Here is a 16,198-nt window from a genome sequence, read left to right as displayed (position 1 = left end):
TGAGAGGAAGCTCTTTCATGTCGTACCAGCAGTGGGTCTGCTCATGCACATGCAGAGCGCATGGGAGCTGGTGCTTGTGAACATCCCGTGAGAAATTACATGTGTACCTGGAAATACTTTCCACACGCCTGCACACACAGAATATCGCGTGGTGTGTGCGTGCGCGCGTGTGTGTGTGTGTGTGTGTGTGTTCGTACGTGCATGTGTGTGTGTTCGTGCGCGCATGGTGTGTGTTCGTGTGTGTGTTCGTTCGTTGGTGTGTGTTCATGTGTGTGTGCGTGTGTGTGTTCGTGTGTGTGTGTGTGTTCGTTCGTTCGTGTGTTCGTGTGTGTGCGTGTGTGTGTCCGTGCGCGCGCATGTGTATGTTCGTGCACGCGTGTGTGTGTTCGTGTGTGTGTGTCCGTGCGCGCGCGTGTGTATGTTCGTGCACGCGTGTGTGTGTTCGTGTGTGTGTGTCCGTGTGTGTGTGTGTTTGTGTGTGTGTGTGTGTGTGTATGTGAGAGAGTGTGTGTGTGTGTGTGTGTGTGCGTGCGTGCGTCCTGGCAGGCCGGTGGGGGAGTCCCTTCGTCTTGGCGAACACCAGGGCTCCCTGTTTGAACTGGTCCCGTTTTTCCCCGCATCGTGATAACTCTCACCTCAATGACAGAGAATCAGCAGAAAGAAAACAGAAATATATTGAGGTGACTTAATAACCATCATGTAATCAAGGGGCGTCTGAAAGACACTTTCACTCATTGATTATATATATGTAGATATACCAGTTTTAGTTTCAGATTTTCACAATAAACGTATTTAAAGTATTTTTTTTTCATATTGCCACACTTGGTAACCGTTTTATAAAAGCAATAGCTCACTTCGCGTCGGGCCGAACCACGCCCCTTAGCTGTGATATAATGAGCATATACCACGGCCTGTCGTGAGCTATTGCTTAAATATACCAGTTTTAGTTTCACATGATGTGTAACTCTTCTCTCATCTTATTAAACATATGCATTCCTTTGTTAGTATATACGTGCTTTGTTCGTAGTTCTATGGCTGGAGGTGGAGGAGTCCAGAGAGATGAGTTTCAGTCTGGAAGGTGTGTGAGCTTTCTGCTGTCCTGATGTCAATGGGAGCTCGTTCCACCATCTTGGAGCCAGGATAGCAAACCCACGTGTTCCTGCTGATGGGAACTTGGGTCCCCTCGCAGTGCGGGTGCAGCCAAACGGTTCATTGTCAGGCTTTAGCTGTTGCTGTTACCTGAAAGGTATAAACCACATTCAAAGAGAGAGGAGGTCGTTTCCTTCCATCAGAAACTTTTAACCAGTTTCTAAGTATCGTTTGTTTCATTTCCAGCTCGTCCTGTCTTTGTTTACAACACAGACTGCTAGCTCTGAAGCTAACCAGGGTTGCTAGCTGTGGGTCCCTGGCTGGAGTGAGATTTTGATATTTAATTACACATATGCGCACTAAATGACTGCTATGGTGTCAGCAGCGGGACCTTAGCATATATATAGGATATACAAATACACAATATTGGACACAGACTATAAAGGGCTCTCAGTTTCATTCACTAATGAAAGCCAAGCACATGTTTGTCTCCACTGTTTCATTGTGTGCAGAGGCCTGTCGCGATAAGCTAACAGTTGACTTATCGCTCCAATACACACCTCAAGGCTTTATATTGCAGTCTATCAGTTTGTAAGTGATGTTTTGCTGCTGCTCCAAACGCTATGCAACCACAGTCTGTTGTGGACCTCATCATGGATCTGTACATGTCTACTAATGCTTGTTTGTCTGCGCCCCAGCTGCATCCAGCTACAGCTCGCAATACATGTAATACTTTTAGCATTGTGTCTCCACTTGATTAATATGCATGTCCCATGTGTGCTTGCTATCAGACCACAGTCCTAGGTATTTGAACTCATTCAGCTTTGTCATTGGACGATCATAGAGTGTTGGCTGTTGGCCATCAGTCTTGGGTTTGTTTGTAAATACCATGTAGCATGACTTGCTTTCTGACATTTTGAATCCAGTTATATGACCACCTCTCCACTTCTTTAGTCGCTCGAGCTTCTCCATTACGTATGGGGCACGTCTTCCCTTCATCCACAGAGCCCCATCCTCTGCGTGTAGAGCCCATTGGATGCATGAGTCTCAGCATGTCAACATGTCCTCCATGTGATCAGTAGCCCCTCCTCCATGTGATCAGTAGCCCCTCCTCCATGTGATCAGTAGCCCCTCCTCCATGTGATCAGTAGCCCCTCCTCCATGTGATCAGTAGCCCCTCCTCCACACAGAGTCATACGCCTTTCAATGTCAACGTACACTATTGTCACTATCTCTTTCCTTCTCAATGTTTCCCCACGTCATTACTCACTCTCACTAATTCCACATCCAGAGCTGACCTATCATCCTGTCTCTTCTCCTTCACCTTTTCATTCTCTGCTAGCAACTGCTGTGTTTGCTGCCTCTGGATATCACTGAGATGCTCCCCACTATGTACTGCTGCAAGTGTCCTTCCTCACATACCTGCCTTCTCTTTATCCGTCACTGCCAGCCTCTCCCCATCAACCAAAGCTGGCATCCTAATGGATTCCTTTCCCCACTCATCTGCTGAAACATGGACCAGACATCACCTGGTGTTACTCCTCTGCCAATGGTAGAACACAACTCTCTCCATGCTCTCTCTCAAGTGTCCTTCCTCACATACCTGCCTTCTATAGTATATGTTGCGTTATGTGGCTTGTGATGACCTCTGTGCTTCCCTCTGATGTTAGCAGGTGTACCGACTCCTCACACCATATCCTACATTCCCCCAATCAGCTTTAGCAAAGCACCACCTGGTTATCTCACCTCCTTCCTGCATCTATACATTATTATTCACTCTAGGAAGCACTGGATAATGGTCACTTCCTCCAGTGTCCACTATAATACAGTCTATCCCATCAGGAGACTGCACCTCCCTGTATGCCACACCATCTTTGAGAAATGACTGCAGGATCTCAGGTCTTGAGCTTTTTAGCTAGCAAACGATTCAGTGGGATTCGAGGAGGGAAGTTATAAAGATAGTCAACAGATGCAAACTCTTCATTCCCTCTCTAACTCTCCTCTCGTTCACATCCCTCTGCAGACGAGTTGAAAAGTTCACATGCAAATTAGAGACTATGCCAGCAGCGCTTTATGATCATCAGCGTTGACTCTTTCATTTGAAGACACCAGGTTAACCTCTGAATCGAAGTGGAGTAGAACAAAGTAGCATGCTGCTGTAACAAAAACATTTCCCAGCTTGGGATCAATAAAGTATCTATCTTAAGATGATCGATGGATTCTGCCATATTTGCAACATGTGCTGTCCCATTCCAGTTTGGAAAGCCTGCCGTGGCTCCATTCCATTTCAAAGAGCTGTTGAACTCAGCGTAACCTTGCCGCACTGCCACTCCATCATCCAATCACAGGGCTTGATGACTAATCACTTGTAAAGCAAGGCGGATGTTGTAGTCCCAAACGATAGCTGGGGATTCTGGGTAGTGTAGTGCCTTCGGAAACTGTCGTGTCAAACCTCGTATTTGTTTCTCTGAATCGAAGGTTAAAAACACAAAAGCATTGCACACCATTTAAACCAATCAGTGTTGTGTAATGAACAAGGATACACTGATGTGTGTGAGTGCACGAGTAATGCAGATATCACCGTGTACTCATTTGACAGTGAGGGGAATATATCCGGTCTTATTGTGAAAACTTCGAGACCGGAAAAACTGTTTTCACCCACGCTAACTTTACATGGAAGCTGCACACACGTTATCCTGGCGAGACCTCAGATCATCTTCGTGATATCTATCACACTGTAGATTCTACACATCCACTGGACGTGGATTCTAAGAGTACAATATACACTTCTCTCCAGAAATCTAATCAAAAAGCGTTTTAATGCCAAACTATTCCACAATGTAGGATTTTCCAGAGAGGGTTATTTGTGAATAAACGGGAGCATGTAGTTTCTCACACGACCACACTTTAAAACGTGGCTATGGGTCGTAATCTAAGGGGCTTAAACAATCGACCTCTTTGGTCGTGTTTTGTAGGAGGGCAGGCTGGTCTGTTTCTAAGGCCATTTTATTTGTGGTAGTCTGATCATTTCAACAAGAGAATAGAATCAAACTGAAAACATCGTAAATATGTTCCAGATACATGAAGCAGATAATGAACAGTGAAACTCGCTCATGGACTTTAAGGTGAAGACTTTAAGAAAAGGTTTTCCCACACTCTTTGTAGGAGCCATTTTATGGCTGTTGCTGGCGTCTCAGTTTACCTTATTTATATGAATAGTGCAATATCAGGGTCTATGCAGGAATCCTGAAGTCAGATTTAATACCTTTGAAGACCTTTAAGACCTTTTCCATACATTTTAAGACCTCATCGCAACTTCCAGTTCTAACCGGTTACATTAGCGACACACTTTACCTCACATGTACTATATTGATTAGCTAAACAGAGTGCAGACAGACTAGCCTCCTCTCCACATGAACTTCACCCTCTCTGTGAAGGTCAGGGTTAATGCAGCATGCTGCTTTGCTGCTTCTGTGCTCTTTCATTCCAGTAGAACTCCTCAGAAACCAGTAGAAACCAGTATTTGACCAATTAACAAAACAATTGACAAAACTTTGAACTATGAAATATATTAAACTTTGGTGAGCTTCAGCGGGGTGATGCCATATAGGAGCTCCCTCACAAACACCCAGGGGTTCAATTGGGCTGGGGCTGTCCGGGGCTAAGCCCGGCACAGAGGACGATGCTCTGACGTCATCACCCTCACACATTTGTCATATGTTTACAAAAAACGATATATATGTTAAGACTTTTCTCCTTCTTAATATAGACTATATTTAGGGTCGATATGTGTTGACCTTACTTTAAAATAGCAGATCTCTGTGACCGGATATAGTTTGGCTTAGACCCCGGCCCCACGAGGACGCATACAGTAAAACGCAAAAAAGTCTTCCGTTCACACGCATTCGATTCATTAACGCGTCCGTTCACACTAGACCGCTGGAAATGCTGGAAACGCTGTAGTACATATGCCAGGCCTGTAAGTGGCGCTGCTGCCGCCACAAAATACACCAACAGCAGCGAAGAAGACCCCGGAGCATGGTTGCCCTTCTGTTTATTCTCCGCGGTGGACGGCGTGTTCTCCTGCTGTATATCTCTCAGGTATACCCCCCCCCCCCCACCGAGCGGAGCAAGGCAACGAAACTTAAAATAAGAAGCAGCATTTTATGGCACGCTATGCATGGGGCCACCTTTACCTCTTTCACACCAACGCAACTCCGGTTCAAGCTCCGTGCTAGAGCTTTCCAGGTTCAGAACCAGTTCGTCGGTTTAGCTCTGGCTCTTTTCACACCGCCCAGAGTCCGACTGGTGATGCGTCGTTGCCTCATCGTTTGCGTCATGGCCTAACCGTTTGCGTGCCTGCTTCATAAAGCCAAACCGCGCGGATGAAATCAGTTGCATTCATTTCTTATGGCTCTATCTGCAGCTTTTCCGGAGTCATTTCTGTGGTTTAGATATATTCTTATAAAAAAGTGTACTCCTGTCAATAAAGGTTTTTTTAAAAACACAACTGCTTCCGAGGTCGGTCTTATTTCTTAAGGTGGACTGAACCATGAGTGTGGAGTAACGTTGTATCTTTCATTTAACTGAACTGTAACCTTCACCCAGGTATGTAACAGCTGTTCTCAAATGAACACGTGAAGTAAAGTTTAATATTTATAGTTTTATAGATGTATAATGAGTTATAGAGAGGTGATCAACGTGAATGCTCAGGTTCCACCTTAACACGCAGACACGTTGCTTCACCATGAGCAGAAACCTTTATATATACAGTCTATGGCAGAAACACTAAAACTCTTGTTAAGTCAAGCTCCGAACCGGCCCTGAAACACCGTTGGTGTGAATGAGGTATCAGAGCCTCTCAGCCTGACACCTTGAGGGGGTTTCCCGACATGTCGTTGCAGTAAATGAAAGGGTGTTTCATGTTGTCGTTGCTGTGGACCTTCTTAATACCTTGGAAAATGCCGTTTAATATTTTTTAATAGCCTTAATTTTCGCTAAATTGATTTATCAACTTTTAATACTTTTTAAGACCCCGCGGACACCCTGAATGTTATTTTGAACACTTGGTGTTGGGGTGTATAAAAGGGGTCATAGGTGACAGGAGAGGAAGTGGACACAGGAGGAAGAGCATACCGATTCTACCAGACGGCCAGCCCAGACGATGCTCATACTACAACTATTGACACAGTGTACTTAAACCTTGGTATGTAAAGCAATAAAACAGCGCGCTGTCGGCAGACGGACAGAAAACGAAACTCAAAGGAACAGTGAACATTATGCCTGTCAATTCTGATGTTACGTCAACAGATGGCGCTGTTCTCACCGAATCAGCCCATGCAAAGACAGTGTTAAATTGAGCGAAATGAGGAATGGCTAAAATGCATGATCTGTTTGGTATTTTGAACAATAAAAAGTATAAATATGCCTTATATAGGTATGGTCCTACAATATATTATTCAAATATAGCATGATAGGTCCACTTTAAAGGAACAGTGAACATTATGCCTGTCAATTCTGACGTTACGTCAACAGATGGCGCTGTTGGGATGGGATCTGTAATGGAAAAAAGGATTACCCAACACAAGGCCAATAGATGGGAATTGTTTATTGTAAACTGTGAAAAAAACTAAATATGCTTAATTGCGGCTCCTACACTCTGAAACCCACTATGGTTTTTCTCCAGAGTGAACACGAAGATGTGATTTGAGACTACTTGATCTAGTGAAAGTTGTCCCACACTCTTCACACCAGTACGGTTTTTCTCCAGTGTGAATACGGTGATGTGATTCTAGAGCACCTGATTGAGTGAAAGTTGTCCCACACTCTTCACAGCTATAAGGTTTTTCTCCAGTATGAATACGTTGATGTGTTTTGAGAGCACCTGATGTAGTGAAAGTTTTCCCACACTCTTCACACCAGTACGGTTTTTCTCCAGTATGAATACGTTGATGTGTTTTGAGATGACCTGATCTAGCGAAAGTTTTCCCACAATCTTCACAGCTGTAAGGTTTTTCTCCTGTGTGAATACGTTGATGTGATTTGAGATGACTTGATCTAGTGAAAGTTTTCCCACACTCTTCACACCAGTACGGTTTTTCTCCAGTATGAATACGTTGATGTGTTTTGAGAGCACCTGATGTAGTGAAAGTTTTCCCACACTCTTCACACCAGTACGGTTTTTCTCCAGTATGAATACGTTGATGTGTTTTGAGATCACCTGATTGACTGAAAGTTGTCCCACACTCTTCACAGCTGTAAGGTTTCTCTCCAGTGTGAATAAGTTTATGTCTTTTGAGATGACTTGATGTAGTGAAAGTTGTCCCACACTCTTCACAGCTGTAAGGTTTTTCTCCCGTGTGAATACGTTGATGTGTTTTGAGATTACTTGATGTAGTGAAAGTTGTCCCACACTCTTCACAGCTGTACGGTTTTTCTCCTGTGTGAATACGCAGGTGGCTCTTTAAAGTTCCAGATGCTGTAAAGGATTTGTCACATTGCTGACAGCTGTGACGTCTCTCTCTTCCTTTCGGTTTCTAGAACAGACGGACAGAGAAAGAGAGAAAGTCAATCTAAAAAGCATAAATACACAAGTTAACACATATCATACATGCAATGGTCACAAACTGTGGACAATACCCACAGGAGCAAGTTCAGGTGAAGTGTCTTGCCCAAGGACACACCGGCTTTACAGGCGGGGGGGTCCCAAGGCGCTCCCAGGCCAGCGAAGAGATATAATCCCTCCACCTGGTCCTAGGTCTACCCCTGGGTCTCTTCCCAGCTGGACGTGCCTGGAACACCTCCCTAGGCTGCTGTGTGTATCTAGTGTATTAATACACACTGTTCATACTGCTCACAGGCTGCTGTGTGTATCTAGTGTATTAATACACACTGTTCATACTGCTCTCTGGCTGCTGTGTGTATCTAGTGTATTAATACACACTGTTCATAATTTTTAATTTTGTAGCACTTTGAGTTTTGTTTACGCAAATGAAAAGTGCGCTTATAAATAAAATATATTATTATTATAAAGGAGATGGCATCACTATTAACAACTCAAGAGCTAACACGCTGAACAACCTTCATTACGTGTTAGAGGAAGAAAGTCTGACAAAGATGAGGCTGTTAAACGGGCAGCGGATCTGCTGTGTGGAGAGAGAGAAAGAGACAGAGGCCTCCTGTCCTCTCAACTCTTATTAATCCGGTACCGGACAATTATTATTTGCTGCCAGCCTGGCATCAGCTTTTAAAAGTTAGCGTTGAGCCCTGCGGAGACTTCAATGATGCTGGAGCATTTTCGAGCTCAACTTTATCTGCGTTTGCCATTTCGACAGTTCCTCAAATTACTGGTTACATTTGAACGCATCCCTGTGACCAGCTCTATAGTATGCCTCCAATGAAATGACTTGGCCCGGCCCGGAGCATGGGCTGCAGGAACATGCTACTCGAACACTGCCACGCAGCACCTGAGCTTACTTCCAAAACGTTATTCACGTTCTCAATTTTTTACGTTTAACGTTATATTCGTTTGGTACACACGTGTCCCGCACCCAATAATTTCGGTACGGGTACGTATACCATTACAGTGCATGACTTTAAGGATTAGCTTAGATGGCCCTGAGCCCAATAGAAATTGCCCTGAAAAATGCGCGCGGACCAAATGGGTTTGGGCCTCCCCCTAGAACATGTGTTCCGGTTCATGTTCATGTAACTAAAATCCAAATACAGAAAAAAGTTGTACAGATGTATTTTTGATCCTCACATATCAGTTTTCCGGTTAAAACCTCTGCACCTGCAAACAACCCGCTCTCTGTGCACGGATCGCTGTGTGGGAAGTAATTGTTTCTAAAACAGATTCTAAGCCAATGAGGGTAGATTTCTTGCGTTCATGACGTAGCGCTTCATGTACGCATTGTGCGCAGTCCGGAGCTGACAGCTCCATGGAGCCTGCAGGCTAATGTCAGGACACCTCCACTCTCAGGACAGCGCCACTTTTCCGAACCCTTGATGAATGCTTGTGCACAAAAACTGCAGGCAAAACCGTTTTAAATGTGTGTTTCCTGTGTGGCGGATACAGCTGCTTCATTTAACACTATTCAGACTCAGCTCTCTGAATTAAAGCTTCTTTTAAATGTGGATAAAACCAAGGTAATGCTCTTTTCAAAAGCAAAAAAGACACCAGAGCCTGTTTTAGATATTGTAACTACGCAAGGAACAAAACTTGAAGTTGTTGCCTGTTACAAATACCTGGGTATCCTGCTTGATGATTGTCTCTCTTTTAAACTTCATGTCAATAACCTGCTAAAAAAACTGAGGGTTAGGCTAGGTTTCTTCTACAGAAACAAGTCCTGTTTCTCGCTTGAGGCCAGGAAGAGGCTCTGTGACCTTTGACCTGTGCTGGACTCTGGGGATCTGGTCTATATGAATGCACCTGCCCATTGCCTGGTCAAGTTAGATGCTGCGTATCACAGCGCTCTGAGATGTGTGACTAACTGTAAAGCATTAACCCATCACTGTACCCTGTGTGCAAGGGCTGGTTTGCCTTCACTAACTGTACGGAGGCTCAGTCACTGGTATATTTTTATATACAAAGTAGGGGTGTAACCCTAACGGTACACACGTGTACCGAAGTGTACCGAACGAATATAACGTTAAACGTAAAAAATTGAGAACGTGAACAACTTCTTGGAAGTAATCTCAGGTGCTGCGTCGCAGCATTCAGAGTAATTTCCTCACATTGGGCTCATCGCGTCATAGAACGAGCAAGTCATTTCATTGGATGAGAGGGCATGCTATGAGAGCTGGTCAGAGGGATGCGTTCAAATTAGTGTTGCACGGTGTACCGATACTTGAAAGGTACCGCGATACCCTGCCGTTAAAAACGGTACGATTCCTCCGTTTCATTAGTATCGGTACTTTAAGAATGACGGGGAAAAGTACTCCCGTGAAAAAGCGCCGTGTGTGTAGTCTGCAGTCCCGCTCCTCTCAAGCACGTTCTAAGTCCCTCCCCTCTCTCGTGCACTCGGCCACGCGCTAGCTGCCAGAGCATGTGAAAAAACGAGAAGCATGTCTGAAAGAGGGAGTGAAACTGCCGCTGCGCCTCGGCTTGTTGACAAAAAAGACGCCAGAAGTCTGTGAAAGGGCCGTTCAGGTGTTCAGAGCAGAGCTCCCTGTCGGAGCGGCAGAGCGTGATGTGCACTGAAAAGTCGCAATATTATCGTTGAGAAAACTTAACTAGCAAACTAGCATCACTATCTGCTAACGTTAGCTTTAGCCTTCGTTTTCTATTAGTTTTTTTCATAGGGTATAAACGGAGGTGGTATAAGTATATATCTTGTACTTGAGTAAAAGTAGAAGTACCCAGGTCTTGTACTTGAGTTAAAGTAGAAGTACCAGAATGTAGGAACAATCCTGCAATCAAAATGTTCCTCAAATAAAAGTACAAAAGTATTATCATCAAAATATAGTTAAAGTAGCGACAGTAAAAGTATAAGTACTCAGGTCTTGTACTAGAAGCACCAGAGTGTAGGAATACTCTGTTACAGTAAAAGTAAAAAGTAGCGACAGTAAAAGTAGTCATTGTGCAGATTGGTCCATTTCAGAATAATATATATGATATGTTTTATAATGATTGATCATGAAAGTGTTCTCAAAGCTGGTGAAGGTGCAGCTAGTCTGAAGTACTTTGTAGACTGCAGGGTAGTACACCATGTACCTCTGAACTGTAGAGGAGTAGAAGTACACCATGTACCTCTGAACTGTAGTGGATTAGAAGTACAAAGTAGCAAAAGAAACATTGAAATACTTAAATAAAGTACAAGTATCTCAAAATTGTACCCAAGTAGTACTTGAGTTTATGAATTTAGTTACTTTACACCATTGGCCATAAAGATAGAAAGACTAAGCCTTGCACAGAGGCATGAAAATACATTTTCAAAATGCTCAACAGTGCTGCCAAAATGTTAAACTCACTGCTACACAATTAAAATAAATGCTTTTATATATATATTTATATTAGATGTGACTCTTTGGCGTTTCTGTTATTATTACCTGCTGCTTTAGTTGTTCTGACTGCTAAAATCATCTGTTATTCCTAATTTTAAAGCCGATATTCCGTGGGTCGGGGGGCTCGGATCCTTGTCACCTTTTTCATACCTGATGAGTTTGCATCCCTGATTATATTTAAGACTGTTTCCCTTTTTTTAAGAAAAGTATCGAAAAAGAATCGGAATCGCAATTCTTGACTTGGTATCGGTATCGAAACCAAAATGTTGGTATCGTGACAACACTAGTTCAAATTGAGTCAGTAATTTGAGGAACTGTCGAAAATTAATGGCGAACGCAGATAAAGTTGAGCTCGAAAATCCTCCAGCATCATTGAAGTCTCCGGTTTGGGAACATTTTGGTTTCGCAGTTACGTACAAGGATGACGGACAAAGACAGGTGGACCGAACCAAAGCTGTTTGTCGGCATTGTTCAACTAACATTGGTTATGCGGCTGGCAATACATCAAACTTGCACACTCTTGAAAAGGCATCACCCGAACGTGAATATCACCGGTACCAAAAGAAAAACGACTGAAGTGCAAACCCAACTCCCGCTAGCATGTAGCCTCCACCACTCACAGAGAGTTCAGACCGAGCCAAAGCTATTACAAACGCCAAATATCCTTATGTTGCCATGTTAGCAAAGCGCTACCTGGCTGTGCTACCTCTGTCCCTAGCGAGAGGGTTTTCTCCACAGCAGGAGACATTGCTAGTGCCAGCAGATCTGCCCTTTCAGCAAGCAATGTGGACAAGTTCATCTTTCTTTAAACAACATGAAAATACAATGACAAGCAAGTCCTAATGTCAAGCTGGCTGCTTAGGTACTAGTACAGTACAGTTCAAATACAGATTATTTCAGTTCATCGAAATGCTGCACCTTAATGTTCATTTGATTATATTTTGTATTTATTTGAGTGAATATTCACAGTTTAATAATAATTAAAAACCCAAAACTAATAGTTTATGTTTTGTGAGTACTAGAACAGTAAAGTTCAAATACAGATTATTTCAGTTCATCGAAATGCTGCACCTTAATGTTTATTTTATTATATTTTGTATTTATTTGAGTGAATACATTATTCACAGTTTAATAATAATAAAAATATATATATATATGTTTTGTTTTGTGAAAAAAAATTCTGCTGTACCGAAAACGTACCGAACCGAACCATGACCAAAAAACCGAGGTACGTACCGAACCGAAATGTTTGTGAACCGTTACACCCCTAATACAAAGCCATGTTGGGGAAACTTCCATCTTATATCTGCTCCCTGATCTCACGGAGAATTGTAAGTGGCTACTGCCTGAGATCAAATGCTGTGGTTTTATTAAATGTGCCAACTGCTAGGACTGTCTTAGGGAAGACAGCTGTTAGATGCGCAGCTCCTCTGTCTTGGAACAGTCTGCAAATTAAATGGAAACTGAACAATCTGGTGCCACTAAATGTTTTTAAAGCTCGGTTGGATGCTACTCAATCAGAAGCTATTGGTACCTGTTTATGTGGATAATTATGTAAATGATGCTGGATGATGTCCTTTTGTTGTTCTGTTTATGTTTCATGTGGAACTACTTGAGCAGGTCTCCCTTGGAAAAGAGATCAATGATCTCAATGGGATTTTATCTGTATAAATAAAGGTTTGAAATTAAATGAAATGAATGTCTGTATGAAGCTGTGTGAGTGTGGAGGGAGCAGCTACAGGTTAGCTTAGCCTAATCGATCAGTGCACTACGAAGCCAGTGCTAGACAGTGACCTATCAACAGGGGGGGGGGAGGGGTGTCATTACGGCCGATATTCACTCTTAATAGTTTGATCGGTGCTCTCTATAAAGGCCGATCAGGAGAGCTGGATCTGATCGATATGGACCGCGAAGCACACAAAATGGCGACGTCAGAGTTCCCGTTAGCCGGAAAACCTAAATCTCTTGGGTCAAAATAATTTCCCTTTAGCGCAATACCGCTTCAGTTGCGCCACTTATGTGACAGACAAGAAGAGTATGTGACAGACAAGAAGAGTGTGTGACAGACAAGAAGAGTATGTGACAGACAAGAAGAGGATGTGACAGACAAGAAGAGTGTGTGACAGACAAGAAGAGGATGTGACAGACAAGAAGAGGATGTGACAGACAAGAAGAGGATGTGACAGACAAGAAGAGTATGTGACAGACAAGAAGAGTATGTGACAGACAAGAAGAGTATGTGACAGACAAGAAGAGGATGTGACAGACAAGAAGAGTGTGTGACAGACAAGAAGAGGATGTGACAGACAAGAAGAGGATGTGACAGACAAGAAGAGGATGTGACAGACAAGAAGAGTATGTGACAGACAAGAAGAGGATGTGACAGACAAGAAGAGTCAACTCTAATGTCTAACACGTAATGTGGAGAAAGAGATGTCCTGGATGGGTTGATTGTGCGTTGATCTGTTGGTAATGCCTCAGGGTTCCGGTGGGCATGTAAACACATGCATAATGCTGCGCTATACTTTGTGGCCTCACCCGGTTGCATAGCGACACTTATTGTTCAGGTGTCTTTTAATAAGCAGGTAGTCTATCATTAGCTAGAACTAGCTGCATCTGATCAATATGGACATAAACGCGAGTGAAGTCTGATCTGACGGGAGAGAGAGATCAGCTGCAGCGGTGAGCGGACAAAACACACACTTCAGGTTAGAATATCACACGTAGCTATTTTAATGACCTCTCAAACTACCGTAACTAGTTATAGATATGTTTAGTCTCACTGTCGGGTCCCTCACTACTGGATCCGCGCGCTGCATGATACTGGCATGATAGATTGCCCGATGGGGCACCCAGCAGGTGAGGCTTCCTTGCCCGAGCTAGATACTAGACGACCCCGGGCCATCGGGCAGTCCTTAATGTCGAGCCCTGCGTCACACCCCTAGTAGATGGCGCTCCGAGCTGAATAAGGGCGTCAAATGAAGGCAAGACGCCCGCCTGGCGGAAACGCTGGAATTAGGAATATCTTGTGATGAAGTGCACACTGACCTGAGCTCCAGGGGCCTCCTTCTTCTCCTCCATGCTGCTCATCAGCTGTCCTGATGAAGACCACAGAGCTGCTTCATTATTAATATAATACAAATATTTAGATATAATTCATCATAAACTGTCAGCAGTGAAGAGGAGGAATTCAAAGAGTTTATTCAATGATATGTTCTATTTCTAGATGCTTCTATGTAGTGTTTTATCACACCACGTGCAGTGCCTTGTCTCATCTATGCTGCTGTGACGTAAACATGGTCCAAATGGATCCTTTTGGTCAATGTGATGCTAAGCAGAGGAGAACATGATAGAAAGGTCAGATAGTTATTAACGTTACATGCACATGACTTTAACCATTACGATAACAACTTGGTTTTCTGTGTACATTATTATTAATATAATACAAATATTTAGATATAATTCATCATAATCTGTGTAGCAACTTACATTCTAACTTACAGCTCAGTTAGTTCACTTTTATTTCATTAAAATGACTTTATTCACATAGAAAGTGACATTAATGGATGTTTGAACCACAGTTATAACGCTATCCGTGTGAAACTATCACTAAGTTAATACAGAAAGAAAACATTAGCTAGTGAGACTGTTTAATGTACTCCATGTATACAGTATTTTCTGTATATTGTGTATTCTTTAGATACTCTAGTGATATGTGTCCTGTGTGTATACTTGCTGCTAATGCTTCATTTTTATTATCTTATTGCATCTTTTAAATATGTTTAACTCGTGTAATGCCTGAAAACACTTCTGCTGGGACACAATCATTTCCCAGTTTAAGATAAATCATTATTTAAATAAAGTATATCTATTTATCTAATGAGCTAAACCGTCGCTTAGCTTAGCGTTAGCAGCTAACTGAAGAACCCCATTCATTTCAATGGGGAAAATGCTACGTCGTGGTGAATGGCGATGCTAATATGCTAGTTAGAGCATACATTTAAACCCATATCTATGGCAAAGAGCACCAACACAACAACTCAAACCGTCTTAAAGACAACTGGTGTAATAAATAACTAACATAAAGTCAGCTGAGCATTACAAATCAACTGTTACTCCCCAGAGCCGAACTGGAATTATTGTAGCTGTTAGCCGATAGCCGTTAGCTTTCAGACTTTAGCTTTTAGTCTGTAGCTGTTAGACTGTAGCTGTTAGACGATAGCTGTTAGACTGTAGCTTTTGGACTGTAGCTTTTAGCCTTTATTTAAAGATAGTTTGAGACTATTTTTGTCGCACATTTTAAAGTTTTTTTGTGAGTTTCTTTCTTCCAAGATTATAGCTGTTGTGTTAAATAAGATAACTTCTGATTCGTGTAAATACACTTAATGAAACCTCTGCATGTGTTTAATCCACTCACCTCTTCTTTTCTTCTTCTTCTCCTCTCGGTTTTTGAGGATTGCAAAGAACTTTAAAGGTGCATCTTCTTCTTCTCTCGTTATGGCGGATTGCAAAGAACTTTAAAGGTGCATACCGCCACCTACTGTACATGATTATGAAGGTCCAGAGTCTGAAACCAGCCCCCTGCTTCCTGTCTGATCATCTACACCAGGGCCCTTTCTCATTTCTCGAACTCCCCTCCTCGACTCCTATCCTCGATTCTTAGTCCCGCCCACAGGAGATGCGAGCGGAGGAGCCGAGGAGGGGAACCGAGGAGAGAGGAGGGGAAGCAGCAGGCGGTTAGAGAAATGAGAACTCCTCTCCTCTGAGCGGTCATTTTAAAGAGACGTCCATTAATGATGACAGGAGGCAGCAGCCTCTGTCTGATGGACAGATGTGTTCATGACCACTTCTATATTTACTTTGATTCATTCACAGTGCGGTATAATGAGACAATAACAGGCTACAGATGCGGACACACACACACACACACACACACATATATATGTATATATTTATATAAATATATACAATTTCAGAATAAAACAGAGCACTCATAATAACGTAACACTATCAGAGACTGGATATATCCCCCCCCCCCCCCCCCCCTCTGGTCGCTACAATGAGGGAAATAAATTACGGGCCAAAAGTTGTATTTACAAGTATT

The 16,198-nt window shown here is 43.0% G+C and overlaps 1 protein-coding gene across 1 annotated transcript; it reads right to left on the bottom strand.

Annotated features, from left to right (window-relative positions):
- Positions 1-6,682: 6,682 nt before the first annotated feature.
- LOC139433356 (zinc finger protein 678-like) lies at positions 6,683-14,175 on the bottom strand. The gene is made up of 2 exons (XM_071202326.1): positions 14,143-14,175; positions 6,683-7,625 (listed from the first exon to the last, which is right to left on the bottom strand). Exons 1-2 carry the CDS (start codon positions 14,173-14,175, stop codon positions 6,759-6,761), a joined length of 900 nt encoding a protein of 299 aa, XP_071058427.1. The 3' UTR covers positions 6,683-6,758.
- Positions 14,176-16,198: the final 2,023 nt, after the last annotated feature.

The sequence above is a fragment of the Pseudochaenichthys georgianus genome, unplaced genomic scaffold (assembly GCF_902827115.2).
Source record: "Pseudochaenichthys georgianus unplaced genomic scaffold, fPseGeo1.2 scaffold_224_arrow_ctg1, whole genome shotgun sequence".
Lineage (NCBI taxonomy): Eukaryota > Metazoa > Chordata > Actinopteri > Perciformes > Channichthyidae > Pseudochaenichthys > Pseudochaenichthys georgianus.
This window is presented reverse-complemented; position numbering and strand designations above follow the sequence as displayed.

What these genes read in the sequence shown, in the direction of transcription:
- LOC139433356 (XM_071202326.1), bottom strand. Translation starts at nt 14,175, where the DNA reads ATGGAGGAGAAGAAGGAGGCCCCTGGAGCTCAG. An exon ending in AGGAGGCCCCTGGAGCTCAG is followed by an intron (nt 7,626 to 14,142) that starts GTCAGTGTGCAC and finishes CGTCTGTTCTAG; the next exon opens with AAACCGAAAGGAAGAGAGAG.